Source organism: Xenopus tropicalis, chromosome 1 (genome assembly GCF_000004195.4).
Source record: "Xenopus tropicalis strain Nigerian chromosome 1, UCB_Xtro_10.0, whole genome shotgun sequence".
NCBI classification, from domain to species: domain Eukaryota; kingdom Metazoa; phylum Chordata; class Amphibia; order Anura; family Pipidae; genus Xenopus; species Xenopus tropicalis.
This window is the reverse complement of record NC_030677.2, coordinates 168,246,172-168,273,813: the sequence shown is the minus strand read 5'-3', so window position 1 is coordinate 168,273,813 and position 27,642 is coordinate 168,246,172. Positions and strand designations below refer to the sequence as shown.

General features: G+C 39.9%; 2 protein-coding genes across 2 annotated transcripts in view; one reads left to right on the top strand and one right to left on the bottom strand.

Moving 5' to 3' along the window:
- The first annotated feature begins 399 nt into the window (after window positions 1-399).
- lmnb1 (lamin B1) lies at window positions 400-11,840 on the top strand. The gene is given in 11 exon segments (NM_203867.1): window positions 400-985; window positions 3,862-4,018; window positions 4,659-4,784; window positions 5,009-5,179; window positions 5,508-5,633; window positions 6,407-6,627; window positions 8,135-8,360; window positions 9,149-9,253; window positions 9,955-10,074; window positions 10,770-10,880; window positions 11,249-11,840. Coding segments are annotated over 11 exon segments (1,755 nt in total). The 5' UTR covers window positions 400-626; the 3' UTR covers window positions 11,282-11,840.
- A 4,809-nt stretch (window positions 11,841-16,649) lies between these two features.
- The window catches only part of marchf3 (membrane associated ring-CH-type finger 3), a gene marked incomplete at its 5' end in the record, with an annotated part of 46,439 nt that continues 35,446 nt past the window's right edge, over window positions 16,650-27,642 (bottom strand). The window contains 2 exon segments of the mRNA NM_001007498.1: window positions 16,650-17,593; window positions 18,213-18,422. Of these exon segments, the coding sequence (NP_001007499.1) occupies window positions 17,435-17,593; window positions 18,213-18,422 (369 nt within the window). The 3' untranslated portion in view covers window positions 16,650-17,434.

Genomic DNA, 27,642 nt, shown 5'->3' with positions numbered 1-27,642 from the left:
CTGAGGGCGGGGGTAATTTTGCGAGCGCTATAGGGCTCTCAAACAGCGACTGACGACTATGTGGTCACTACAAAAGAACGCTAACCCTAGATCGCGCAGTATGAAGCAGAGGGATATCAGTCGTATTAAACAGGCGGCGGTGCAGCTCCCTCGCCCATTGTGTGCAGCGCCTCACCCCCATCACATACACCGCACCCTCCCTTCCCTATTATCATGTTCAATTTGAATTTAGTCTCAGGGAAACAAAGTGGGCGCGTCCTGCTGTGTGATTGGCGGGGCGCAGCACGTGACCTTTCTGGCGCCATATTGAGGCCGAGCCTGTGGCAGTGTGTGAGGCGCTGAGTGGGGGAGGTGCTGTGCGAGTGCATGTGCGGGGGATTCGCTGCAAAATTACCCATTCGATTGTATGCACATTTTACATTTTAATCCTTGCGGGGTTTTTCAATTTTAAAAAGTACTTGTATTTTAGACTGCGTGTGCTACTACGGGTGGAGTGCCCAGGAGGGGAAAGTTTGCAGGCAGTGCGGCGGTGAGTGTGTGTCGGCCGTCAAGTATAAAGGAGAGTTTAGCCTGAGAACCGGTACCGTCGCTCTTTTATATAACCATTAGAAGAAGCCAACTGTGCAATGGCCACCGCCACGCCAAGCGGCCCCAGGAGCTCCGGCCGTCGAAGCAGCATGAACACCCCGCTCAGCCCGACTCGTATCAGCCGCCTGCAGGAGAAAGTGGATCTGCAGGAGCTGAATGACCGCTTGGCCGTGTATATAGACAAGGTGCGCAGCCTGGAGAGCGAGAATAGCCTGCTCCATGTACAGGTCACCGAGCGGGAAGAGGTGCGGAGCCGGGAAGTGAGCGGCATCAAGGAGCTGTATGAGACCGAGCTGGCCGATGCCCGCAGGAGCCTGGATGACACTGCCCGGGAGAGAGCCCGCCTGCAGCTGGAGCTCAGTAAGATCTCCGTGGAACATGAGGATCTCCGTGCCAGGTCAGTACCAGGTCCTGCTGTGGAACTACAACTCCCATCACCCCCCTCCTCGCTTTTGTTATAGTTCTGCCGGCTGGAATTCCCTGCCCTATACCCGCAGTGTACAAAGACACGGTTCCATATGGGGGAAGGCAATGTAATCAAAAGACAGGGCTAGTTAGCTTGGCTCCTGCTGCCCTGGCAATCAGTGCCCTGCCAGAACCCTCTCCAGGCTAGTCCATGGACATAACAACCTTCCCTGTGGCTGAGTGATGGGCATAATTCTGTATCTAATCGTTTTCTTCTGCAGCTACCCAAGGGGCAGTAAAAGCTATGTGCAACTATAACTCTTATTGAAAGTGCTGTCCTTTACTATTCTCTGCCCTAGTGACACTGACATTGGGAACAATGTAGCAGAAGCCAGTTGGGAAGAAGATGGCAAGGCTGGCTTCTGCTAGATTTTTTCAAAAGCACTAGCAATGTACAGAAGGGAACTCTTTCAGTTCCAATTACACTTAATGGTTTCTGTAAGATCAGTGGAATTTTGTAATGAATGTATATTTGTATAGAATTATCTTTAAGTCCAATATGTTTGGCTTTACATCCCCTTTAATTGTAGATCTTGTGCTAAAATCCAGGTTAGTGTCTGTTGTCCCCTTGCTCATTAGAGACGGATGGGAGGAACTGCAAAGTATTTTCAGCCTGGGTTGCATAGATCTAGATGCCCATATCAAATATGTGCTCTGGAAATTCTGCAGTCACTTGGTGTTTGGGGTTAATCTTGGTTGTAGTAAACGCCCATTATTCATTCTCCCGCTTACCAACAAATTTTAGCTCAAAGGGGGTGGCCTTTAAAATCCTCTGGAACATCCTCCTTTGAGCAGGTGTCTGTTAATGAGGGAGGGGCTGTTTCTTAGCTCCTCTTGGCAGACTGTCGTCCCTTACGATTGGTTATCCTACAGTAAAATATGCACATGGGAGTGGCAGGGGAGCAACCATTTTCAGTGTAATAGTGAGATTTCCCACTTTATCTTGCTTGTTCTGTGTTTCGTTCATGTTGTCGGTTTTGTGCCATTCTCTTAGTGGCGTGAATTTGATCCCCTTAATCTGCCGTGATTCATTCATTGCGAGCCAGAAAACAACTTCACTCTGCAAAACCCTAACATATTTAATTTCCTTCCTGCGGTGCAAAGCTGCTGGCTTCCTTTTGGCGCTAATTTCATGTATAGACTTCCGCAAGTGATGCATATTAAGTTCTTAATGCATGACTTAAAGAAACAACTTTCAAATGCCTTTTGATTGCCGAGTTCTACAGAAGTATCTTTAAATTGTAGATGATAAAGTAATTGCTCACTTTTGCCTTTCAACTAATTCCTTTAGCTTATGGGAGATGTCCCCCCAAAGCCTTTTTTTTTTTTTTTTTTTTTTTGTAATTCTAAGCACCTTTCCATTATGACCCAACTTTTAAAAGATTGAATGTTTAATTCATTTAAAATGTAAATTCAGTTTAAATGTATCTCAGGTTCTGATTCCTGAAAAATTAGCAGAATATAAACGGGCAGGCGGATACTACCGATGCTATATTGCTGGATCATATGTCGGGATTTACTTATTTACTGACCTATTCCTATTCCAGCCATCCCTGCCCCCAGCTATGGTCTGACAAGTAAAGAGTCAGATCTGTCACTCACTGGGCTAGGCTGGTGCAATCCTTCAGTAGACTGGAGTGCTGTTTAGGTTTGTACTGGAGCCTATAGGAGGATCACTGTGTCCCAGCACAGCTTGACTGACAGGTCTGACCATCTGTGACCTGCACACAGTTTAGGTCCTTTAAATGTCAAACCTTTAGGTAATGCTGGGCTGGGATTCCAATTTCTTAAAAAAAAAAAAAGTGTCTAACACTTTACGGTCATTAGAAATTGGTTCACTAACAATAATGGGGCACCAGGTTCCTTTAGGAAATCCTGGTCCCCTATTATAATCCATAATGATGAGTTTAGAATTTACATCTCTCTAGATTTTGAGAGGACATCTGGAGATAGGTTAAGCAAGGAATGTAAAGAATCTTTTTTTTAATTTTCCGTTATTCTTCCACCACTTTATGAAGTCCAGGGTTGGTGATGTTTAAATTCAAGTAGTTCCATAGTCGCTCTTTGCAGCATTTTGTGGCAGCATATTTCTACTGAATAGTCAGACACCCTGTTTATAGTGGTTCATTATATGTTGGTTTGGGTCAGGCTGCAGTGTTGGGCAGGTATTTGTTTCCCTTGTCCAGACATATTAATGCAGCAAAAAGCGATCCTTTTCATTGTATTAGTGCTTAATCTTAGTCTATGAAGGAGGTTGCTCTACCATGTAAATGAGTTGGATACAGTCTTTTGCTTTTTCACTACCCTTCCAGCCACCGTACATCACCTCTGTTTCATCAGTCTTGACACTTTTGTCATGCCAATGGAGGAGTTTTGCCAGTCTTATATTGCCCGTTCCGTGATAGCTTTAACTGTATTGCTGATTTAGCACAGAATGATGTGTAAGAATCACTGCTTCTATAAATTTGGGGGAAGCTAAACCACAAAGCTTCCTCTTTATAAAAATTAAACATGCTGCCACCTTAACCTGTCCCTGCAAATAACTTTATGTAGTAGTCTTTCTCTTGACAAACCCATAGGTATATGGAAATAATTGATGTATACTAACCCTTTGAGTAGCATTACTGACTTTCTAAGGATACCCAAAGACTGCTGTCCAAAGTTTTATAATTGGCAACACAGGATTTATATGTATATTTTGTATTGCACTATTGCAACATTTGCTAATTTTAAATGATCTAATTTACCTCCATTACCATATATCATATCTGGTGTTTTAAGTGCTGATTTAATTTGTTTTTCATGCAGTTTCTCAAAGAAAGAATCTGAATTGGAGTCGGCACAAGCTAGATTTAGAGAAACTGAAGCTCTTCTCAACTCAAAAAATGCTGCCCTTGCAACTACACAGAGTGAGAATAAGTCACTGCAAGGAGAGGTTGAGGACTTGAAAGCTGAAATTGGGCAGGTAGGTATGCGTTGTAAATGCTTTAAGGCCGTTATGTGCCGATCTTTGTGTCTGATCGAATGACCCCTTTAAAATTGCCAGTACAATGTGCACTCCTTTCTCCATCCTATCTTACAGATGGAAAGCCCCAAGCATTCAGAACAATAGGTCCCATACCTGTTGTTTTTTTCCAGTGTTAGTGCTTAAAACCAGTTTCTTTGACTTGTGCAGAACATACATGTGACTTGATTACTAGGGTTAATTACTAATTGCAGAACAATCCCAACAGTGCAGTGCTATCAGGCGTAAGCCTGCTTGTACCTAAATGACTTGAAAGCTAGGGGGCACTTTAGAGGGATGCAGTTCTGCTGAATGCCGGCAGCTCTGCATTTAGCAGAAAGAGGGGAAAGCACAAAAAACAGGTGTTTTTTTTTAATGTGTTGACCGCTTGTGTAATACCTCCTGTGTATAGTAAAGGCAGACTTGTGAAAAAAGGTTTCCTCCTTGTTCATCCTTTTATTTAGGTTTATGTTTGACTATCCCTGGCTAATATGCTTCAATAAATGTTTAAGTGTAAGCCCTTGTTGTAAGGTACTATATCCATATGGATCTAGTTTGTGATATCTATCCTAAATCTTTTAATATTTTATTTATCATAAAGCTGGAATCCGCTTTGGCTCTTGCAAAGAAACAGCTTGAAGAAGAAATCTTGATAAAGGTGGATCTTGAAAACCGGTGTCAGTCCTTAATTGAGGAACTAGATTTCCGTAAAAACGTTTATGAAGAGGTGAGTGAACCAAAGAGTGGTTAACCAAATCTGCTTTTGTCGAGCAGTGCTTCTGTTTTATCAGTCTGTCCTTTCTTATGTGTGACCTATTTTGCCTTTTAATCAAATCTCTATACTTGTTCTGGTTCAACCTTTACAGTGCAGCTAAGTAGCAAATGCCTACACAGCCTGAATGAATTTCTAAACCATATGTTACTTCACACATCTGTCCCCATTTATTACAGGAAATAAAGGAGACTAGAAGAAGACACGAGACTCGCTTGGTGGAGGTTGATTCTGGCAAGCAAATAGAGTATGAACATAAACTATCACAAGCGCTTGCAGACATGAGGGAGCAACATGATTCTCAAGTTACACTGTACAAAGAAGAACTTGAACACACCTACCAATCTAAGGTGGGCCCTGCCATAGCCCTTTATAGTGATAAGATTTTGCCCTTTAATCTCTTCAAATGCAGTGGGGCCTAGCACCTACATTTACTTAATAAAACAGGGTTATGGGTTTGTTTATGGTATTGTTTATTTACAAACATCTAGATTTGTATTTGGATTGTAACATTCAGTATGTTGCAAACGGTGTTATTACTGCATTTCCTTAGGAAATAGCCAATTTCTGTTTAGTCACATGACTAGGTGGTTTTTCTTTAAATGTCCATATTTGGTGCATTTCCTCATTTTTCATAAAGTATTCTGAAATTGTGTCTTTACAAAATTATTCTTCTAGCTGGAGAATGCACGACTATCCTCAGAAATGAACAGCTCTGCTGTAAATAGTACTCGAGAGGAGCTTATGGAAAGTCGATATCGAATTGACAGCCTCACATCCCAGCTTTCTGAGCTCCAAAAAGAGGTAAAAATAAGCAGCCTCATTAATGCTCATTCCTTGACACTGCAAGTTTATTTGTAAAATTATAAGACCTACAATTTTTTTTTTTTTTGACCTACACATAGGAGACTGCTTGGTGCCATTTTCTGCTGTAATAGTGCTATTGATCAGTAGTACTGAAAAATAAAAAGGGGTTAAACAGGTGTAAATACGTGACATAAGTATAGCGGCAAGGATCTAGGTATTATTGAAAGAGAAATAACTGTCATCTATAAGTTCTGTAGTTCATATTTGTGAGGAGGTTAAGCGATTCAGCCATGAAGAACTGGGGATCATTTTACTGGGCTAGCCAAGGGAGGCATATTTTATCATAAGCTTCCATGTAAATTTTTAACATACAAATTTTTCGTTGGCGGCTATGCTATGTAATGGATACTTAAGTACCTTTTTCACATCTAATGTTTTTATTAAGGAAGAGATTGTTATAATGCCCCAGTTTTTCTATTGGAAACATTGAACGACAAAAAGCCATACTTATCACCACTTCTAATATTCGTTAATGATAAGCAACCTGAGCAATGCAAACAAAGTGGTGACAGGATCTCCATGCCAAAATGTTTACTTAAGAGGATGTATAGGCATTTTGACCACGGCTGTTTTGTGTTGGAGGACAGTGACATTCAAAATCCTGTATAGCTTTGGGACCATGTGGTGACTAGACATTGAAATAAAGTCCTGGTTCTTTGAGTGATATGCATGTGATACATTTTATACGGATTTATCTTTCTTAATATTAGTCTAGAGCATGGCATGATCGGATGCAAGAACTAGAGGATATGCTGGCTAAGGAAAAGGACAACAGTCGCAAGATGCTTGCAGAGAGGGAGAGAGAAATGGCTGATATAAGAGATCAGATGCAGCAACAGCTTAATGACTATGAGCAGCTTCTAGATGTTAAATTGGCACTGGACATGGAAATAAGTGCATACAGGAAACTGCTGGAAGGTGAAGAGGAAAGGTAAGAAATAAAGTATCTTAAAGCATGAACTGTGAAGACACACGGAGCTACTAGTAGCAGCTACCTTTCACAGCTACTAAAATATACAATGCTGGTCATTTACTGCTAATTGTCTCTACATGTGTTTTACCAGAGGCAGCTCTCTTGTGTTGTCTATGGCAGGGTATTTTCTGGCATTTAGTAGTCATGATAGGTAGCTCAGTGTGTCTTCACCCTTAACGTCTTTGAGAGTTTGCTGCAACATTTGCATGGGACCTGGGTCTTGAGATTTTTACTTTTCAGTTGCTGGCTCGTAACTTTTAAGGTCTGGCTCTAAAATCAAGAGGCCAAGTCCCAAAATGTTAGGCACCCCCAATGATTATAACTGCTTACCTGACACCCAGTTTCCCCCTGTTACCAGAAAACTGCTGACCAAAGTTATTGCTTCTGTCTTTTCTTCAACCCTAGGCATGCATAGTAGAGTTAAAAGGCCAGATTTTTTATTTTACTTCTCACATGCTCAGTAGAGTAAAGCCAAAAGAAGCCGGCAACAAGGAGCTTCTATAGAAACATGAAACAAAGCCAAATTCTTGTAAGCATTTTGCCAAAGGCGGTGTTAAATAGGAAAAACAAAATCAAGAAACTAACTGCTCATCTCAGTTTAGTGCTAATAGTACTGCTTTAAAGCCGTCTTCTTGTAACCTTTTTTTTTCTGATTTGCTTCTATAGATACCCCCTAACTTTAGTTTTAATATTTATTTTGCTGTCTCTTTAGCTGTTATCTATACAGACGCAAAATCGTATTTATTGTTGTGCAAACTCACAACCTTATTTAAAGTATTAAGCAAGCTGTTAAACATTTGAACAGTGCAAACACATTTGTTGCTGTATCAGGCAAGAGGTGCACCAGTCTGAACTTAAACAAAAGTCCTAGCTGCTTAATTTTAACTCATGTTTTGCCTAATAAAGTTAGTGAGAAGCAGTGTCTGGTAATGTATTTTACTTAGGGGTTTATTTATCATGCTGTGTAAAAAGTGGAGTAAAAAATGTCCAGTGATGTTGCTCATAGAAAAGCAAAGCATCTGATTGGCTTCTAACTGTTGAAATCCAATTGCTGATTGGTTGCTCTGGGTGGCAACATCAGTAATGTTTCACTTCACTTTTTACACAGCATGATATAAATATACCCCTAAGTGTGTTTTGGATGAATCCTTGTACAGGGTGGTAATCAAGGCAGTACTAACCTAGGTAAAGTAATAGCTGTAGTGCCTCCAAGCTTGCAGATGTAATAACCAATTATGGGTTGGACAAGTTCTCAAGACCAGGGATGAGGACAGTATTTGGAGGCATGATTCCCTGTTGTCCAAGGGATGCCTGCACCTCCCTGCCAGGAGCTGATGGCTACTGGCCTCTCTATTGCTACAAAGAAAAAGATTGATATTAAAGCCAGTGTACAGGATCTAATCACTGGCAATGGCTGCATTGTGTTAGCAAATGGTGCTAAGAGTTTTGTTTTTTTTATTTCTAGGCTGAAGTTATCTCCGAGCCCCCCTTCCCGCGTGACTGTTTCTAGGGCTTCTTCAAGTCGCAGTGTGCGCACAGCTAAAGGCAAAAGAAAGAGAATTGATGTAGAAGAGTCTGAGGCCAGCAGCAGTGTTAGCATTTCTCATTCTGCATCCGCCACTGGGGATGTGAGCATCGAAGAAGTTGATGTGGATGGCAAATATATCAGACTGAAAAACAATTCAGAGCAGGTAACTCTTAAACATAAAGCACAGTCTGTATTTGGCAGAATGTAATCACTTAGTAATTGTAGCTAAGGAGAGCTGCACAAGAACTGAAAATATCGAGTATCCATCCAAATTTTTGGCTCAGTGCAGTACTTTTGACTATGGACAATTGGTAGCAGCAGAAAAGAGTATTACAACAGCATTGGGATAACCTTTCCTGTGCCATTGTACAAAAGCAAAAATTGAAACGGAATGGGCTGTATTATGCCCATCAGACCTACATATTTTAGCTTAAGTGGGCACTGCAGTTTAGAAAAATCTGCACCACTGAAAATAAAGTTTAAAGGAACAGTAACATCAAAAAATTAGTGTTTTAAAGTAATTAAAATATAATGTGCTGTTGCTCTGCAAAAAACTGGTGTTTTTGCTACAGAAAAGCTACTATATAAATAAGCTGCTGTGTAGCCATGGGGGCAGCCATTCAAGCTGGAAAAAAGGAGAAAAGGCACAGGTTACATAGCAGATAACTAGTAGATAAGCCCCATATAATGGGGGTTTATCTGTGATCTGCTAAGTAACCTGTGCCTTTTCTCCTTTGAATGGCTGCCCCCATGGCTACACAGCAACTTACTTATATAAACTATAGTAGTCTACACTTTCATTTTTTGGTGTTATTGTTCCTTTAACATTTCCATGTAACACATCTGGATTGACTTCCTTGTTTCCATTTTCCCTGCTTCTATCATTGTTCAACAGCAACATTTTTACTAATGTTTTTTGTTTTACTAACCTATATCTAAAATGCTTCACAGGATCATCCTTTAGGAGGTTGGGAACTGACCAGAACAATTGGAGAAGCATCTGTGAATTTCAAGTTTACCTCAAGATACGTACTTAAAGCAGGACAGACTGTCACAGTAAGTTGATTCTTTGCACTTATTCTTTCTGACCTGGGTTGTTTTTTGTTTTTTTTTATACTTTTAACCATATTTTGCCAAATCATCTGTATAAAGTCTCAGAAGGTAAACCAATGTAATTTGCAGGTAACATTTAAATGGTGTAATTTGTAGGTTATACTGGTCATAAAAGGATAGTGCTGTTGCTGTGACGGACTTTGAATGGTGCTGACCTCATAATACTTCAAGGGAAGTATTATTTAGAACATACATACAAAAGAGGGGATCAATGCAAAATCCCTGCTCCCCTGTGTTAGTAACTCTGCTAATGCACGCAATAGCTATATAAGGCAAATAGTTGTTGCTTTGCTGCTGTTCGTTGCCCAGCAGTACTGGCTGCAAATAAGTGTGTGCTGAAGCTGGCCAGAGTGTGCCATCCACTTTGGCACAAATGCTATATTTTGTGTTAAATGCCAATGGCTCTCAGGAAATGTCTTGTTCCTTGCACCCTCCACGTTTTACCTGCCTTTATCTTTTCCTTTGAAATATATGGGGGGTGCTTATGTTAAGAACCATGGAAGAGTGGTTTATGATTGAAATATAAAATATTTTATAACTTAAATTAATGTTGGCCAAATTATAATTAGACCGGCTCTTTATATGTTGCCAATTTATGTGACACAAGTCTGATTTTAACTTTTATTTATATTCTTGACCAACAGATCTGGGCTGCTGATGCAGGAGTTACAGCGAGTCCACCCTCTGACCTAATCTGGAAGAACCAGAACTCATGGGCAACAGGAGAAGATGTGAAGGTCATACTGAAGAATTCTCAGGGAGAGGCAAGTACAGTTATTTTGTTCAGTTCGCTCAAGGCTTTAGAATTTGTCTATTTTCTATAGAATTATAAGTCAAAATATTAACCAGTAACTTGAAGGTAGCTAAAAGGTGCCATAGATCCTGTGGGAGGCCCATGCTTACAGCACTTAAGGAATGCAGTGTTTTAGTGTTCTTTCTTGAAAGGACTATATAGAGACATCCTTTAGCATATGGGCCTGTGCTTTGGACTGCAGACAAGCATACTACCCTGTCCTAACAGTGTATACCTGTTGGGTGCTGGAAAGAAATTTTTCAGCTTATTGCAATGACTCAATGCCTTTTGCTCTTGCCTAAAAAAATCTGCCATCTGGGTAATGTCTTGCAAGATTCTTGCATGTTGTCACATTGATCAAATTACATTATTGGCCAAACACGCACATACCACTGTTTGACGCATGCACTGGGCCAAATTGTGCTGAACTGATGGACTGCATCAGTGTGCCAGTGTGGCCTTCTCCCTACAGGGAGCTACTTAAATGGCCAGATTTTTATCCCTTAAGTAGCTCGGTAGAAAAGGCAATAACACCATATGGCACTATCGTAATCCTGTGTAAATGTGTTGGTATGCCTTTTTAATTTCCCTTTTTTCTTAATTGTACAGCTCCCTTGAATAGAATGTTGCTATAAGTTAACATGAGAATATGTATTTGCATGTTAGGACGTAGCACAGCGCACAACAGTATATACTACCACCATACCTGAAGAGGAGCTGGAAGAAGAAGAAGAAATGTTGGAGGAGATCACTAAAGAATCTCACTACTCTCAGCAGGTACATAAAAATTCTTTGTTTTTTGTCAGTAGACAACAGTAAGGGCTCTTTGATCATGCATCTAATGATATACCTCACATCTTGTATTGCTATCCCATTCTAAATAAGTGTGTTTTAATAAAACATAAATGCTTCAGCAAAGTATCCATTAGCAATGGGAAATGCATGAATGCAGGTGCAGCCCAGACATGCCCTCTGTCGCAGAACTGACAGTACCTGTACTTTCCATTAGGCTTAAATGTTGTCTGTACTCTACTCCTGAAGCATTTTGGCCCTGTTGTGTAAGCCAGGCAAAAGTTCACAGGCACTTCCAATGTTCTGCTCCCTGTTATATGTCTCTACTGACTTGTTGTCTTTTACCCCCACAGAAGTCAGGAAATAGAAACTGCGCCATCATGTAATACCAGTGTTCCACATTGTCCTACAGATCTGAGCCTTCTGGAAGCACAGCCTATTTTTGTATCATGTACAATTTACAGTGTCAGCATTGACTGCCTTAATATCTTTTCTACCAATGTAATGCAGGGGCATTTTGTACTAGAATCTGATTTTGCAAAAATGTGAATTGACTGTATTTTGTACACTGTCCTGGACGGTGGGTCCTGGAGTAGATATTTTTTGTTACTTGTGGCAGGAACATATCTACTGCCTATTGCTTATCCACTTGTCACACTTCCAAGGCACTGTGTGCAAAGGTGCTTGCAGGATCTCAGTCTCCCTCACTTCCATCTTTTGTACTGAGTTTTATTTTCTAGCACAAAATCAAGAATTTTAATTTTTTTTTTTTTTTTTTTGAAGCTTTGTTTTAATTTTTTATTGTGGAAAAAAATACAACATGTTTTATCATGACATTTTAGGTAACTGGTGGGGAAAGTAGCTTTTTTTATGGGGGGGGGGGGGGGTAGCAAAACTTTTGTTTGTTTACATAAACAGAACAAAATAAAAGGGGGTTTAAAGAAACTAATTATCTTGTGGTTTTCTTTGAACGTATCCATTTTTGTTTTGGGAGCTCTAAACCTTACATGCTTTGTAATCCTATACTTACTGTTCTGAAGAGTGCCGGTGTTCATATTAAGGATGTCTCAACTTCACATCTTATTTCCCACATATTCCTATGTAATGTGTAGGGTTTATTACGATTTACAGAAATTTAAGTTACTAAATTTAGCAAAGCTTTGCAGATAGGTAGTTTGGAATACAAAATAATTTACCAATCATTGCTTTCTAGAGTCTATATACCCTTAGGCTGTTTGGCAAACGGCATCCTGGGTGCTTGGTTTTCATCAGTCAGTGAAAACTTTATAAGCATTCTTATTTTGGGCCCTCTGATGCCCAGTATGTTTGATTACATGGCACATGCTTTGGTCATCCTAATTGGAAAGACCCCTGATATTCATAATTTAGGGTGCTCTGTCTTGGTGCCTAATAGGGGAAAAACTTGATGCTTTAGGGCTCTGGCACACGGGGGAGATTAGTCGCCGGCGGGATGGCAGGGGTAGGCAACTCGGGGAGATTAGTCGCCCGCGAACAGGGAGTTAATCGCGGGCGACTTATCTCCCCCGTGTGCCAGAGCCCTTAGGGAAAAAACCTCTGATTTAAAGAGGCAGTGGTGAGTTGATGGCTAGCAGGCATCTCTCTGTACCAGATGTTCCTTAGCAGGTGCCTATACTTTGGCTGATATGGTGATATTTGTATAAGTGGCAGCTGCAACATGGTGGGGAATTGGATACCATAATATCTGCACATGTTCTGCAACAGTTGTCTCACACATCTGTTATGCACAAAACATAGATCCTGTGTGTCCTAAAAAACCCTCAAAACTGACTCACAAAACAATGCTTTGTTAGTGGATAGTAACAGCATTTAGGAGTCCAGTGTCGGTCTAACTTGGCACTGTACAGTGTGGGAGGAATCTGAGCTAGATATACATGTGTCTATATGCAGCCCTGCTAGTTCCCCTACTATATACACATTGTTGAAAGGAACATGACTGCACTCCCAGCTGCTGGAGGACTCGAACTAGCACTGAAGGTTTCCTATTCCTTCCCTTTCCAGTTCCACAAAAACTGTGTCTAATGTTTGCCATCAGTCTGTTCACAACTTGAATGGAATTATTAATAGAAACACTAAATATCAAAATGTCTGAAGAACAAAATTTCATTGGGTAAATTCCCTGACACTGAGCTTTTTGGCACATGCACAGTGCGCTAATCCGGATCCAGAAGATGGCGCCTAATGGACTCTGCTGCTTACTCTGCATAGATAGGAGATTGCTAATCTCCAGGAAACTTGTTCTGAATTCAAAATTAAGATTTAACAGGGCTGGAAAATAAAATTAAAGCTGTGCAGTGGTTTTGTTTGGATGCTGTGGTCAGTGATAGTGAGTCATTGTTTTGATTTCATCTTCTATGCACATCCCTCTAGTTACTAACCAGAGATAATGAGCTCTTATGAACAGCTTTCCCCAGCTTCCCCTTTGTTGTGCCTGATAGGCTTATTGCACGCAAGGTTTTATCTCTGAGGGGAGAGGGGTGTATTTGCACCCTGGTGATCTGATTATCGACTGTCTCCTCCTGTAATTGCTCACCAGAAACGTATATAAACCTCTGCTTTACGTTATGTTACTCAGGCCAAGTGCTATTTATTGGACTCAAGTTGAACCAAAGGGGTATTTTGCTCCTTTATCGGTGGGCTATGGGGGACAGGATCAGCCTAAGTAATACAGAAGGCAGGTCATGAAACTGCAATACACACTACACAATGGCAATAAATTTGCTGTTAAATATCCCAGTACATTTTGTGGCCATAAGCCACTCATTGCATTCATTTACCATTTCCTTAAATATATGCTCACATCATTACCCCCAAAGCTGTCTGAAGGAATAGAAATATAAATTTTAGCTGCTTTAGGTCATCGGTGCTAAGCTGAATTCAGGTTCAGTGCACAGAGGCATTCAAGTTACCGTTGCTTCTCCTGTGGGGTAATTAGTAAGTCACATTCAAGCTTAAGATTTAAAAAAAAAAAAAAAAAATTCCAAGAGGATGTCTTACCTATCATGAAGTGTTCATGCAGTCATTTTATCTGGTCCCATCATATTTTATCAATACTCACTCATAATCACTTGGTAACATTCTATGGTGACTTCATATTTTAACACTTAACATTACATCTCCCTTGATGCTAAATCATTTCTGGGCCTTGTCTTTTCGTACAAAACAAAGTGCACGTTACTAGAAATGACACAGTATGTATGTGGATAAAACACAGTAAGTCTTTGTCCCAGGGAACATAGCACATCTTTTTTTCTTACCAGGTTCCCAGGAAAGCTGAACCATGCGTGAGTCTGTAATCAAGGCTGCAGATCAGCAACCGAAACTAGTAGCCATATATCGGGGCTTTGGCCAGACACCACCTCCACCCCCAACCTTGAGAGGCAGGTGGAACATTTGTATGCAGTGCACTGTAAAATGTGTAGCCACAGTTTATATACACCCACTTTTAAAGTCCACATAACTCCATAATGCACAGCATTACACACAGATGTGTTCAGAATAATTCTTCTGTCATTTGAATGGTAGTTTTCAGTTTTCTTCCACTTCTTTCAGGTTTTGGTTGCAGTTTTAGTATTATAGCTGAGCAGGCTATCATTTTCTGCTCTTCCTTATATGTTTTCCCCTCCAATCAACTTTTTAATCAAAGTATGCTGTTTTTCTTAAATAAAAGTAAAAAAATCTATTCTTCTAATAATTACCCTATCCTTCCCAGCTATTATTTCAAATCCTTTATTAGAAAATATCTTGTAAAAACATTGCATCCGGTCATTTCAAATATGGTGATCCAGAAGATGCAGAATCCACTATACGACGATCGACATCTCCTATAGCCTTCCTTCTTACAGGAAGGAGTCGGGCTAGAAGGAAATGTTGATTATCACATAGTGGATTCTGGATCACTGTATTTGAAATGACCGGATGCAATGTTTTTACAAGGTATTTTCTAATAAAGCATTTAAATAATAAAAGCTGGGAAGGATAGGGCAATTATTGGAGCAGGGTAGAATAGATATTTTACTTAAAAAAAAATTGTTACTTTTCCTTTAACATTGTCTGGAACGACCCATTTTCAGAGAGAAATGCACTATAACCAGCATGCACAATATTTGCTGCTTTTTTTTTCCCTTAAATAAGGGCCATAATTGACACCTGTTTTTTCACAGAATTAATGAATGACCTCACTAATTGGACTCCACAATAATCTATTATTGTGAACAACAATCTGTGTTATTGAATCAATTATTCAATTACACCAAATCGGTAGCATGTTGGTTTTGAATTACTTTACTACAACCTACTTGTAAATTATTTGCCATTTAGAAATGGCAAAAACAGTGATTGATCAGGTTAGTGATGTCAGACTGCTATCATTCTGAACTTAACTGTAACACATTAAAGCCAGCATATTCCATGGTACCAGCAGTCTATGTCAGTAACCCTTACAATTATTTAATGTTTATTCACCCTGTACCTGTCCTCTCAATAAGGGTATCTCTGCTGGTGTGCGTGAGGTGCAAGGTGATTGGTGAATATACACAAGGTTAATGCTTAACCTTCAGTTATATCCAATCATTTTACTGTTCACTTTTTTTTGAGACACTCCCAGTGTAGAGCAGGGCACCCTTTCCTCCAAATGTTGTGCTCCCCCTGACCCCAGTGATTGTCAATATGCACCAGTTGGGATGAACTGGCACGCTTGCCCTGTGCAGTTGGGGAAGCTTATGTTTTGGCAATTCAAAAAAATAAAAAAATTTTAACAACCGGCTTATGTGCATTCTGGACAATATAAAAAAATATAATATGCACCTTAAAGTCATTCAGATCCAGCATTTGTATAAACCATACAAGCACATAGAATAGCGATATCAGCCAATCATGCCAGGCCTGCCTTTTGGCTTTAAAGGAACAGTAACACCAAAAAATGAAAGTGTATAAAAGTAACTAAAATATAATGTGCTGCTGCCCTGCACTTGTAAAAGTTGTGTGTTTATTTCAGAAAATCTACTATAATTTATATAAATAAGCTGCTATGTAGCCATGGAGGCAGCCATTCAAAGGGGAAAAGACACAGGCACATAGCAGATAACAGATAAAACACAATTGTATTGTACAGAACTTATCTGTTATCTGCTATGTAAACTGTGCCTTTTTTCCAGCTTGAATGGCTGCCCCCAAGGCTACACAGCAGCTTATTATATAAATTATAGTAGTGTTACTGTAGCAAACACACCAGTTTTACCAGTGCAGGGCAACAGTGCATTATATTTTTATTACTTTAAAGCTCTTTCATTTTTTAGTGTTACTGTTCCTTTAAAGACTTCAGACCAGGCCCATAAGGAGTTTTTAACATACTCCTAGACAGACGCCTTTCACAATACCATGACTAAAGGAAGATAAATGGGCACCATGGATAGACAACTAAAGCTACACTTATTATTGACAAAACAGTTTTACATGGTACTGTTTTGTTATCACAGAGAAAAGCAGTTTTAAAATTCTGAATTATTCTTTTATAATTGCATGTATAGGAAATAGCCTTCCCTTAATTTAGATCTTACTGGATTATAGGTTTCAGAATAACAGATTTTATACATGTAGTTCCATTCATATACACCCCAATGGGGAAGCCCCACAGTCTGAGAAGCACAATATTATTGTGGCTTGTTTATATTTGGTGTAACAATCCTCAATAAAGAATAAAAAAAATAACAAATGTTTAGTAGAAAGCTTTTATGGAATATTTATTATTTAAATAATGTACAGTTTTCTCTTTATAATTCATAATGTCCCCTGTATGTGCAAACCAGTTGTTAAAAAGAGCCCAGTAATTGCATTTCCTATGTGAATTTCTGTTCCCTGTTACTGCTGATGAAGTCCAACTCGGTGATCTCCGGCCATTCAGCAGCGAATGGGATGGGGGGGGAGCAGAATAATATTTGCTGCAAAAAGTAGAATGTTTAAAGCTGTAGATTAAAAAAAAAAGTGAAACCAAAACAAAAGAATCAGATGTGGCTGAATTAATATGGTATCAGAAACAATAAAGATAAGATATAGAAAATATTCCATATAAATAAAACCTGACTGATGTGCAGTGTACAGTGCCACAGTCAGGAGGCTAGTCAATGGTAAATATTGTGCTAGATTCTGAGAATGCCTTCAGTTGAACAGGGGACCTGCAGTGTTTCACTCTGAATGGAAGGGTCCCCCAAAATAAAATATAGAAAACACATTATAAAAAAAATAGCATTATTATATCAGAAGGTCAAAGGCTACTTGTTGGCAGTTTTACTACAGAAGTGTATGTGAGGCGCCAGAGGCTAAATAAAAATGTTTGGCATGTTAGCAAATACATAACCGGAGCATCCATCTTTTCACTTAAAGTTGTCTTTCCGGGAAATGGAGGTTACGTGTCCAAGATAGGGGTAACAGTCTGTGAGTGAAGTCCGAGTGCTGCAATGCAAGGTATAGGAACAGGAGGGGGAGTCCCGGTTCTGTATCAGTCACACTATGGTTTCTTTCGAGTTCCTTTTGAATGAGTGCAGGCCCAACAGAGACTGCTGAGCGGAAGGTAAATTGGCTGATTTAGGGATCACCAGAATAACCCTTTGATTGGTCCGACGCCATTCATTGTATAATCTACAGTGGTATCTGAAAGACACCTGAAAGAAGAAGCAGAATCATGCAATAAGAACAGAACTTGGATTGTAACATGCAGCTATATTCTGTGTCGCAACTATACTTCCACATAAGTGATTTCAGTGGTGCCAGTGTGCCCTGCACAGTCCCTGCCCATTGGAACTTACAATCTAATCCTTATCACATTCACACACATCGCAACAAATCAGTATAGTCACCTACAAGGTAGAAAAAAGCAAAGAACTGATTGGTTGTTATGGGCAACATCACTGGAGATGTTGGCTTACACACTATAATTAATATGCCCCACAATTGTCATTGACATCAGCAGCCAGTGAACCTGCATTGGGGGAAATGCATTCTGCATCTACTTGCCATCTATATATAAGATTAATAAAAATAGCAAAAATGTGTAAACATTTATTCTGTATCCATGCTACTGCTCTCTGGTACCCTAACTGCTTTCAGTACAGCACCTATAGTCATATAGCACCTATAACTATATAGTATCTCTAATCATACAGCACCGATAGTCACACAGCACCTTTAACCATATAGTATCTATAATAAAACGGTACCTATAATCACACAGCACCTATAGTCACACTGCCACTGTATACGGGCAGTCCTAGATATACTTACGAGTGTCCAAAAGAGGTAAATAGTAAAGAGTGCAACTGTTAATGCAATAAGTCCAACTGCTTCTAGTCGGCTGCTGAAGTGCAGGTGATCCACTGCCCCCCGGAGGCACAACCAGCCAGAGATTGTGGCTAATGGGGTAATGAAGAGGAAGCACACCATGTCTCCAAACAGAGTCCTTTTCTCATGCTGGGGGCCTGGGTTCCGGAGCCACTGCGCACACAAAAAGGCAAATGTTATTCTATAGCAATATCATTTTCTCAACTGATTTATTATTTGTATTAACTGCTGTAAGCTGGGGGTCAACAATAATAGCAGCTTTGCTGTAACAAAAACCCCTCCACACAGTGAGGGTGCTGGTCTAAAGTGGGGGCAGCATGGGTAGCAAACTGAACAATTTGGGGGTTAATGATAATTTGCTGTTTTGGGAGCTCTGGAGCCACAAGCAGGGTCACAATAATGATAACATAATTAACTCATTAGTGATCATAAACCCCACATCCCGCCATTGCTAAATATGATTTACTGCATGGCTATCTGCTCACAGAGATCCCTCTAACAAACCTGTCCCATCATGTTCAGTAGTGACTTATAACTATATCCACTATACCCACAATGTGTGCTTTTTTTTTTAATCTTATAAGCAGACACCAGTTTGTGTGAACAATGCTGAAGCTATGTGCTATCACTAGCAACCACCAGATGGCACTGTTACCCTAGAGCTACAATTGCCTCCCTGATACTGTGCCTGTATGTTGTAGTTAGAAAAAAATTCATTATTTTATATATATATATATATATATATATATATATATATATATATATATATATATATATATATATATATATATATATATATACTTAGGACCTTGGTTTTTTTCTTACAAGGGGTCTTTCCGTAATTTAGATAAGTCTACTTAAAACTAATTTAAACATGAAATAAGCCCAACAGGGTTAAGTTTATCTCTGCATTCTACTGTCATAGCCTCCTTGAGGCCAGGCTGAAGTGCTAAACCAAGAGCACAGTTTTTGCAATTTGCCTGTTGTACTTGTTCCATGCTATGATTTTATGTTACTCTTGTCAAAAACACAAGAATCATGTGAAAATTGCCCATGCTAGCTTTTCAACATGATCCCCAGTGTAGTAAAGCAGCAAACACTGCGCTTACAATGTATATAAAAAATAATAAGTAGGCATTTATACTAGAATGACTTTTAGTTCCAGTTCCAGACATTAATAAAGCCCCAGAGAGATGGGCATGGTCTGTAGAGAGAGAGAGGCAGAACAATTGGAAGCAATTTAATTCAGCAATTAAAATGTTAAGGAAACAGTTGGGGGGGCGGCAAGAAGGAAAATGTTGAATTATATTGTTAAGCGACTGTATAGATGAGATCCACAGCCGATATCATGAGTCCAAATATGATTCATGGACAGAAGCAGGGCATTCATTTTCATTTCTAATTATAACAGCAAAGAAGCTCATTAGAGCCATTACATCAAGCATTGCCATTACCATTCCCCAAACCAGAGCTCTTTAATTAAAAGAATAGCAAAGAAATGAAGTGAGCGGATTCCTTAAAGCCTGGCTGTTCCGAGGCATCAGGCCAATGAAGGAATAACTACAGTGTAATGAGAAGTGTGTATTACTGGCGCTGTATTGTGTTTGCCGCATTCAGAAGGAAGGGGGAAAGTTTTATTTAGTAAAGCAAACACCATATTTGTGGCTCTCTACACCAGGAAACATGCTTATTACTCAGTGGCTTGCCAGTGTACCTACAGTTTATCTAGCAGTGCACTAGCAGGTCACTATTCACCTGTATAGCATTGCTAGGGGTATTTTTATCAAAGGGTGAAAAGACAGTGAACTCTACATTTTACAGTATGGTCTTCATTCATTAATCTGTATAAATGACAATATCAGCTATACAATGTGCTGCCACCCTCTGTGGCATCACTGCTTCATACATTATGTGATTCAGTATGGCTGATGTGTGGCTGCTTTCAGGTGCTAGTGTGGTATAAATGATTTTTGCTTTAGGCATGACCCTGCCTCTTTTACAGCACGGGTGGCTTACTTTAAGCCATACTAAGTAAAACAAACTTTTGCAAAGATATAGTTCCTTTTAATAAATGGAAATTATCCTGTAATGTCTTTTACAGATAAGCTGTATGAACAGAATTTAAATGTAAGTATTTTTCTGAAATGGAAAATTGGATTGCTAAGGGGCACAGACAAGAGAGCAGATAGGCACAAGGGACTGAATTCCTGCCTAAAGCAGCACGGGGCCCCTTGTTCCTTGCATGCACTGCTGCTTCTTCCTTGCTTCCCAGGGGGCTAACATGTTCCTCACCGCTAGTATCAGTGTTGGCCAATACTTAATTCCGAGACCTCCTTACCCCTGTGTCTCTTCCGCATTCCACCTTAATGTTTGTCACCATGCATATTTATTTATTGCAAAGTCTGTCCCCCTGATTACACTATTACTGTAATTTTCCATTGACTAACACTGTGTAAATGTCAGTGCACTATACAGTTCTACATGCAGACATATCCTGCAGACAGGTATCAATCCTTGGGAAAAACCCAAACCTAAGACATACCTAAAGGTCCCCATACACGAGGCGATTTCACTCGTTGTGCGACGAACGATTATATTGACAAATGATCGTATGGCGAACGGGTTTCCATACAATATGCCATCCACGGGCAACGATAATTTGCAAAAGATTTCATCGCAACATTATCGTAAAATACGTACGATCGTACATCTACGTACGATCAAATGTCGTTGCGGAAGCGGTATTTATTTATTTATGTTCGTTGACTTCCGCTGCTGGCAATCATGACATGCGTAGAGAACAATCGTTAGAAGACAAATGTCTGACACTCACACCAACTGGCAGATTTTATCGTTAAACAACTAAAATTTTTAAACCTGGCCGATCGATTTTGGGGACGATAATGTCGGGTCGATTAGTGGGCCAACGATCGTTCACACACCATCAACTATACGATAACTTATAACGATAGTATCGGATCGTTTGGGAATCGGTCGTTTGACAGTAAAAAATCGGCCCGTGTATGGGGGGGCCTTAAGACAAGCTCACTTATCTGGAGTACTGACGTGTGCATAGGGAAGGAGTGTTACCAGAGGTAGAAACTCAAACTTTATTCCATCATGTTTAAAAACAAAGGCCTGACGCGTTTCGTGCGTTCGGGGCACTTAATCATAGGCTCTATGATTAAGTGCCCCGAACGCACGAAACGCGTCAGGCCTTTGTTTTTAAACATGATGGAATAAAGTTTGAGTTTTTACAAGATCCCTCAGAGTCCGGAATGCTTGTCGTCCTTTTCAAAAATTTGAAGAAATCTCCCTACAGCTGCGGGTTCAGGGCTGCAAGCACCCGGACCACCACGGAATTTTGGTGAGCATTCGTTGATTTCTTTGCCTCTGAGTTACTGGCTGATCATATCCAGACCCTAAGCGACTGACTCGGGGTTTCTACACCCGAGTCGAACTAACTGTTTGGTACTTATTTAACATTCTATTTACTAAATTGGTTTCAGCGGCCAGACTGTGCTTATCATAGCTAATTTGGTCGGCTGTTCGTTTTTATATATTGGTTCAATATATTAGTTATATTTCATTAATTTAATTTGATTTTTTGCAGCGGGAAATTCAACATAAGCTTACGCTCCCAGAGCGTATATAATTTGTGTAGTTACCAGAGGTAGAAGCCTGAGATATATCAAGAAGGAATGTGTTTAGGGGTGCTGAGCAAGAAATGAGAAGGGGTTTTTAAGAGGCAGTGCTCAGGGGAGGGCTGGGGTGGATAAAAGCTGGCCTAAAGTTCAGTGATGGAGGTGAGTACAGGCAGAGGAGTTCATGGGTGAAATAAAAGAGAAGCACAGAAAAAGCTTTAAAAGGTGTAGAGGAGAATGTTTCAACATGAATGGAGTACAGCTGGGAACTGGGGGGAGGGGGAGATATCAAATAAAATCAGAAGGAACAGTTTAGAAGAGGAAGAGGCAGTGCAATACATGTACACTCTATTTACTAGAGAGCCGCAGAAGCAACAACAGTGCAGGTTTGTTACTGGCGCCTAGGGATGCACCAATATCATTTTTTAGATTGGGCAAAATTCTGAACTCTCTACAAAATATACTGAACTGAATCCAAACCCTAATTGGTATATATAATTCTGTATGTATTTATAATGTAAATATTAATATTGGGTTTTATGAATCCATAGGTCAGTGCCTATGTTAGTAAATCAACCTCACTGCGTGCCTCCTTCCATCATGTCAAAACCAATGGTTTAAACTTTAAGCTGTCAAGAGTTTCCACTTCCATTGCCCAAGGAGACGACGAGATACTGAAAAGGTTCATAAGTAGCAACAGGTGTTTTGACAGGACCGTGGCACTGTACAATACCCATGTGCCATTACCCTAGGAGAACATGGAAGAGGCAATGGATGAATAATACAAGGTAGAATTTTAAAAGCAGTGGAGTAAGCAGAAGTTAAGTGTCCCAACAGCAAAATTACATTAGGGCCCTGTAGTCTTTAGAAATAAGACATTTTTCATAAACGTATATTGAGATTGCACCACTGGGTCCCAGGCAGCCACAGGGTCTGCTTCCTCTAGATGTCTGCCCTTGGTTTAAACTCTTAACAATAGAAAAAAAACAACCTTTATTTCCCAAGCCCAGTTCATCCTTCAAGCCTGTTGGCAGGCAGAAAGTGATCATGGATCTCTGAGAACCCCTTGTCAATGAGCCCTGTCCCAGAATACTTGACGCTATTGCTTTAGCACTTTTGGCCAAGTGCTGTATTTACTGTACATGTCTAACTCTGTAATATACTGTATAACTATTGGAGCAGGTCTGAACTGGTACATAAATTTCCCCTGGCAATAGGAGCCACTACAGATTTACAGCCACGCTCAGTGGTAATTAGGAATATTGGCAGTCAGCTTGACGATGAAATAATAATAAAACTGGAGTAACAGGATATACGGCTATTTTGATTTATTTTCAGAAAATATTAGGGAGCAATTTGTAAGGTTTGAGAGTTTTGAAGTTAGAATTAATTAAAAGAATATAAATGAATTATACGTGCCATTGTGTCCTACATGGCCAAATGAATGCCCCTGACACATGTGCCCTGGTGTTTCCAGTACATGCAGTGCTATATTAACAGGTGAGCGATGATTGTGAGTCAAATCTACCGGATATCAGATCCTTTGCCTTGTTCTACGAGCACAATTAAAGTCTGTCTGGGCTGATAAGGGTTGGGTGTTCTCAACTAACTTTAATAACTGTGACCCCTCTTCAGTCACCGATCCTAAGAACAAAAGAATGCAGAAAAGATTTAATAGAAAACAGTAAAGCACTGCAAATTGTCTGTTGTGAAGGGCATTAACACTACACTGTGCCAGTGTCCTACATGGCTTCCTTATGTGTATGGCAGATTGTCTGCAAGAGAGTAACTGTGATCCGAGTGTAGTGATGATAGTGCCTTCAGTGCTGCTGCTGGCCCGGTCACCAAAGGATTTTCCAGCAGGCCCAGACCCTATTGGCCCCAAGTCTATGTCAATTAGTATCAGCCATTTGTTATTTCCACTTCTATAGGCATCTATCAAGCTGGCCATACACACACCAACATTATAGTATGAAACAATGTTTTGCATGATATTCGGGGAGTGTATGGTAGATCCACGAGGCGACTGTTACTGGCAAAAGCCTTGGATATCAGTTGTCTCGCCGATCGGACGGGACAAAACATTTTGATTGGGTGCCCAAGCAAAAGCTGCATTTAGGGCTGAATTGTCAGATAGGGGTAGAATTGCTATTGTTTCTACCTCCATATCTGAAATATCTGATTCAGCTCTGAACGCCAATGGAGGGAATGAATGATCTGTACTGGACCAGATCGTAATTGTAATGTGTATGGCCAGCTTGACACTTGCCATTTTCTCTATCTTTTTGTTGTAAGAGTGGAGCCTGGATGCCATGTTATTTGGTGGGGCCGGGGAGCCCTGTGGCAGTGTCGCCCATGATCACCCAGTGTGTTGCCCATGATCACAGTCAGGCCCCTGGCCCCTAAACCACCCAAAGGCAGCTCCTGCAATGCCACTCTGGGGACTGCATCGCTAGTGTAGCAAGCACAACTTTGCTCTCTGCACTGGCAGAGCGCAATTTTCAGTTTACAAAATGAAAATTCTGCTCTTAAAGTTACCAGTAAGTTATTTGCTGCCCCATGTAAGTTTGGGGGTGCTGCCGACTGAAGCAAGCTTCTCAACTCGCCTCATGGCAGCAAAGCCACAGATTCACAGTACAAAAACACAAGGTGCCTACTGAAAGTCGGGGGAGTTAGGAAGGAGAGGTTCCGCTGTGTTTTTCTATGGGATTGCTGGGGAGAAGGAAAGCACAACATTTCATGTGATCTGGACACACATTTCTTGGCAGAATTATCCGTGCTACTTAGCACTTATTTTTTATTTCAAAACATGTTTTTCAGATGACTGAAGCCCATGGTGTTTCAAATCACAGAAAAAGAACCAAATATATGAATTATCCAACCCACATAACTCTTTTTTCTTGTTTAAAAATAATACAACACTGGGGCTCATTTATAAAGCTCAGCACATATTTTTTTCTCAAATGGTTGTTTGCGCTTGTTTTCCCCTAAACGTTCAAATTTTGCACTGCTGCACCCGTCTTTCCTTTTCCTGCAAATCGCAGTGAAATTAGAATTGCGCACAAAAATATATGAATGAAATTGTGACTTTCATGAACATACACTCTGTGCGTGTTTAATATGCGTGAATATATATTTTTCCACCACTAAAAAATGGCATAACTCGGACGCAGAATGTGCACATACATGGGCAGGGCAAATATGTTCACTGTGCAAATAATTCTGCGCTGCACAAATTTTATAAATGTGTTTCTGTGACTGCTGGTCTTCATGTTTTAATTCATATGTTTTTTAAGATTATTTAACTTTCTGTTCAGCAGCTCAAAGTTTGAAATGTCAGCAGTTCTTTGGTTGGTAAAGTCCTATTTACCCTAGTAACCAGACAGGGGTTAGAATTTTACCATGTGTAGAGGTAACCACTAACAATACTGACTTAGTGGAGCACACCCTTTACTCTGAATGCTCTACTAAACTATCCACATTATATCCATTCATCTATCTGTTTAATCTATATTCAAAGAGTGTGTGTACTGAATTACAGGACCCAGAGGATAAAACGTTCAAACTTTTCCAATTTTTTCACCCCCCAATTTTATTATATGTTGTTGTTATATATATTTAGAAGCTGTATATCATATAATAACAGCCCCAGACATCACTGCTCGGAGAGGTTGGCTAATACTGAACATTTTAGAAGCACTAATGACCCGTTTCTTTTGCAACAATTATGTAATTTGAAAAAACACTTTTGCTCACATTTCCTAGTGCGTATAATATCCTATTGCTAAACTGATTTTTTTTACAAGAGCATCACAAGCACTGTGTGTGCAATAGAATAAAAGTGTATGCAAGCTGCACTCGGGCAACTCCGCACATCCTTCTGATTGCCCGCTAGGCTACTATTTTATTCATTTGCATCTACATTTTTCTTTAATAAATCCCAGGATTTTCAGCCATTTCTGCCTAGTGCAGGATACAGAGAGTTGTGAGATTGTACTTCAGTGCATAATTCTTCAATAAATAAGCATATTGCCATCCTGTAAATGAATATGTCTCTATTGATTCTATGAATATTTTATGAATATATTTATAAACACCGTCATGTTATCCTTAAGTGCAGCCCATTAGCAGCACTTGAATCCTCTAACTGGTTACACACCATTGGGACGTTGGTGGATCCTGGCAGTGGATGTACGATAGGCCGGGAGGAGCTGCACTTCTGGAGAGATAATGTGTATTTAACTGCACTTTTCAAGGGTAATTAAACATAAAATTAAACTTTTTGCATGAGATGCACAATCAATAATGATACTATAACGCTCCTGTGGAGTTACTAATTAGTGTTCCTAATCAGCTCTGATGGATGCAGCAGCCCTCACTGGTTTCAATGCTGTGTTTTTGCTGAATGAATTACTGATCATACCTACTCATTGCTGATGGATTGCACACAAAGTGGGAACCCTATTCTTTTCTGCCATATCCAACACAAAGGTGCACACACACACTCATTATATAATACTAAACTGAACATTATTTAAAATCTTAGTTAACATTATTCTTATGGGATCTGGTCATGCAGAGTAAGGTTTTACAGGTATGGGACCTGTTATCCACAATGCTCAGGACATGGGGTTTTCTGTAGTTTGGATCACCATATCTCAAATCTACTAAAAATTATTTAAATAATAATTAAACCCAGAAGGATTGTATTGCCCCCAATAAGGATGATTTGTATCTTATCAAAAGCAAGGGAAAATTGTGTTCACCACTAAATTTTTTATCATTAGGCTCAGGGTCCAATAAGGCTGCGACCACAAAATTTATACAGACAACAACAAGAGATCCTCTGCACTCACCCATTATCAATATATATTAGGACATTAAGACATTCTGTGCATTAAGCTACCAAGAAATGCCCTCCCCTTTAAGCAAAACAGGGGTTGTTTGTCCATATATTGCAATATACTGCTGGCCAACTACGTCAAAGTCATCCCCAGTCTGGCCAACACAATTTTGTGGTCACAACCTCATTGCACCCCTGAATAATGGTTAAAAATTTAGTGGTGAGCATAACTTTCCCTTGTTTGCTATAATTTATACAGGACCAGTGGCCAGCTCCATGTTGTAACTTCCCTTCCAAGCTACAGTCAGGTGATCGCAGTGGAGCCAATAAAAGGCCAACCATTTGGGGGGTTTTACCTTGAAAGCAAGCAAGTTGCAGGTAAAACTTAGTCCCTTTGTTAAATGCATATTGATGCAGTAGAATTCTTAATGAATCAAATAATTGTGAGTGTAGGACTGGCCAGACTGTAGTTTTATTTTGACTACAATTTTCCTCGGATATTTAGCTTACCATTTCTTTTCTTGCCCAACTTTTTTGCCAAGCCTGAAATGGCAAAAACTATCATAGCCTATGGGCCAAAATGTGTAAAAAAAATGTTTATCTATGGACCCTATATATATCACAAGATAAATATTTCCATGGTATCTTCAAACTTGGCAAGAATAATATGCTTTTGTGTTTTATGCAAGAACAATTTTTCTTGCTAATAACAAAGCTCTAAAATACAAACATTTTACACCGCCGCTTGCACCAACTTTCGCTATAGGCTGCCCTTTAACAGTCATTATGCACTGGGAAATACATAATGCACTATTCTGCACCAAGGCTTAAAATGTATTTAAGCTTTTATTTGTCCTTTTAGCTTTAGTAGTAGCTCTATTTGTTA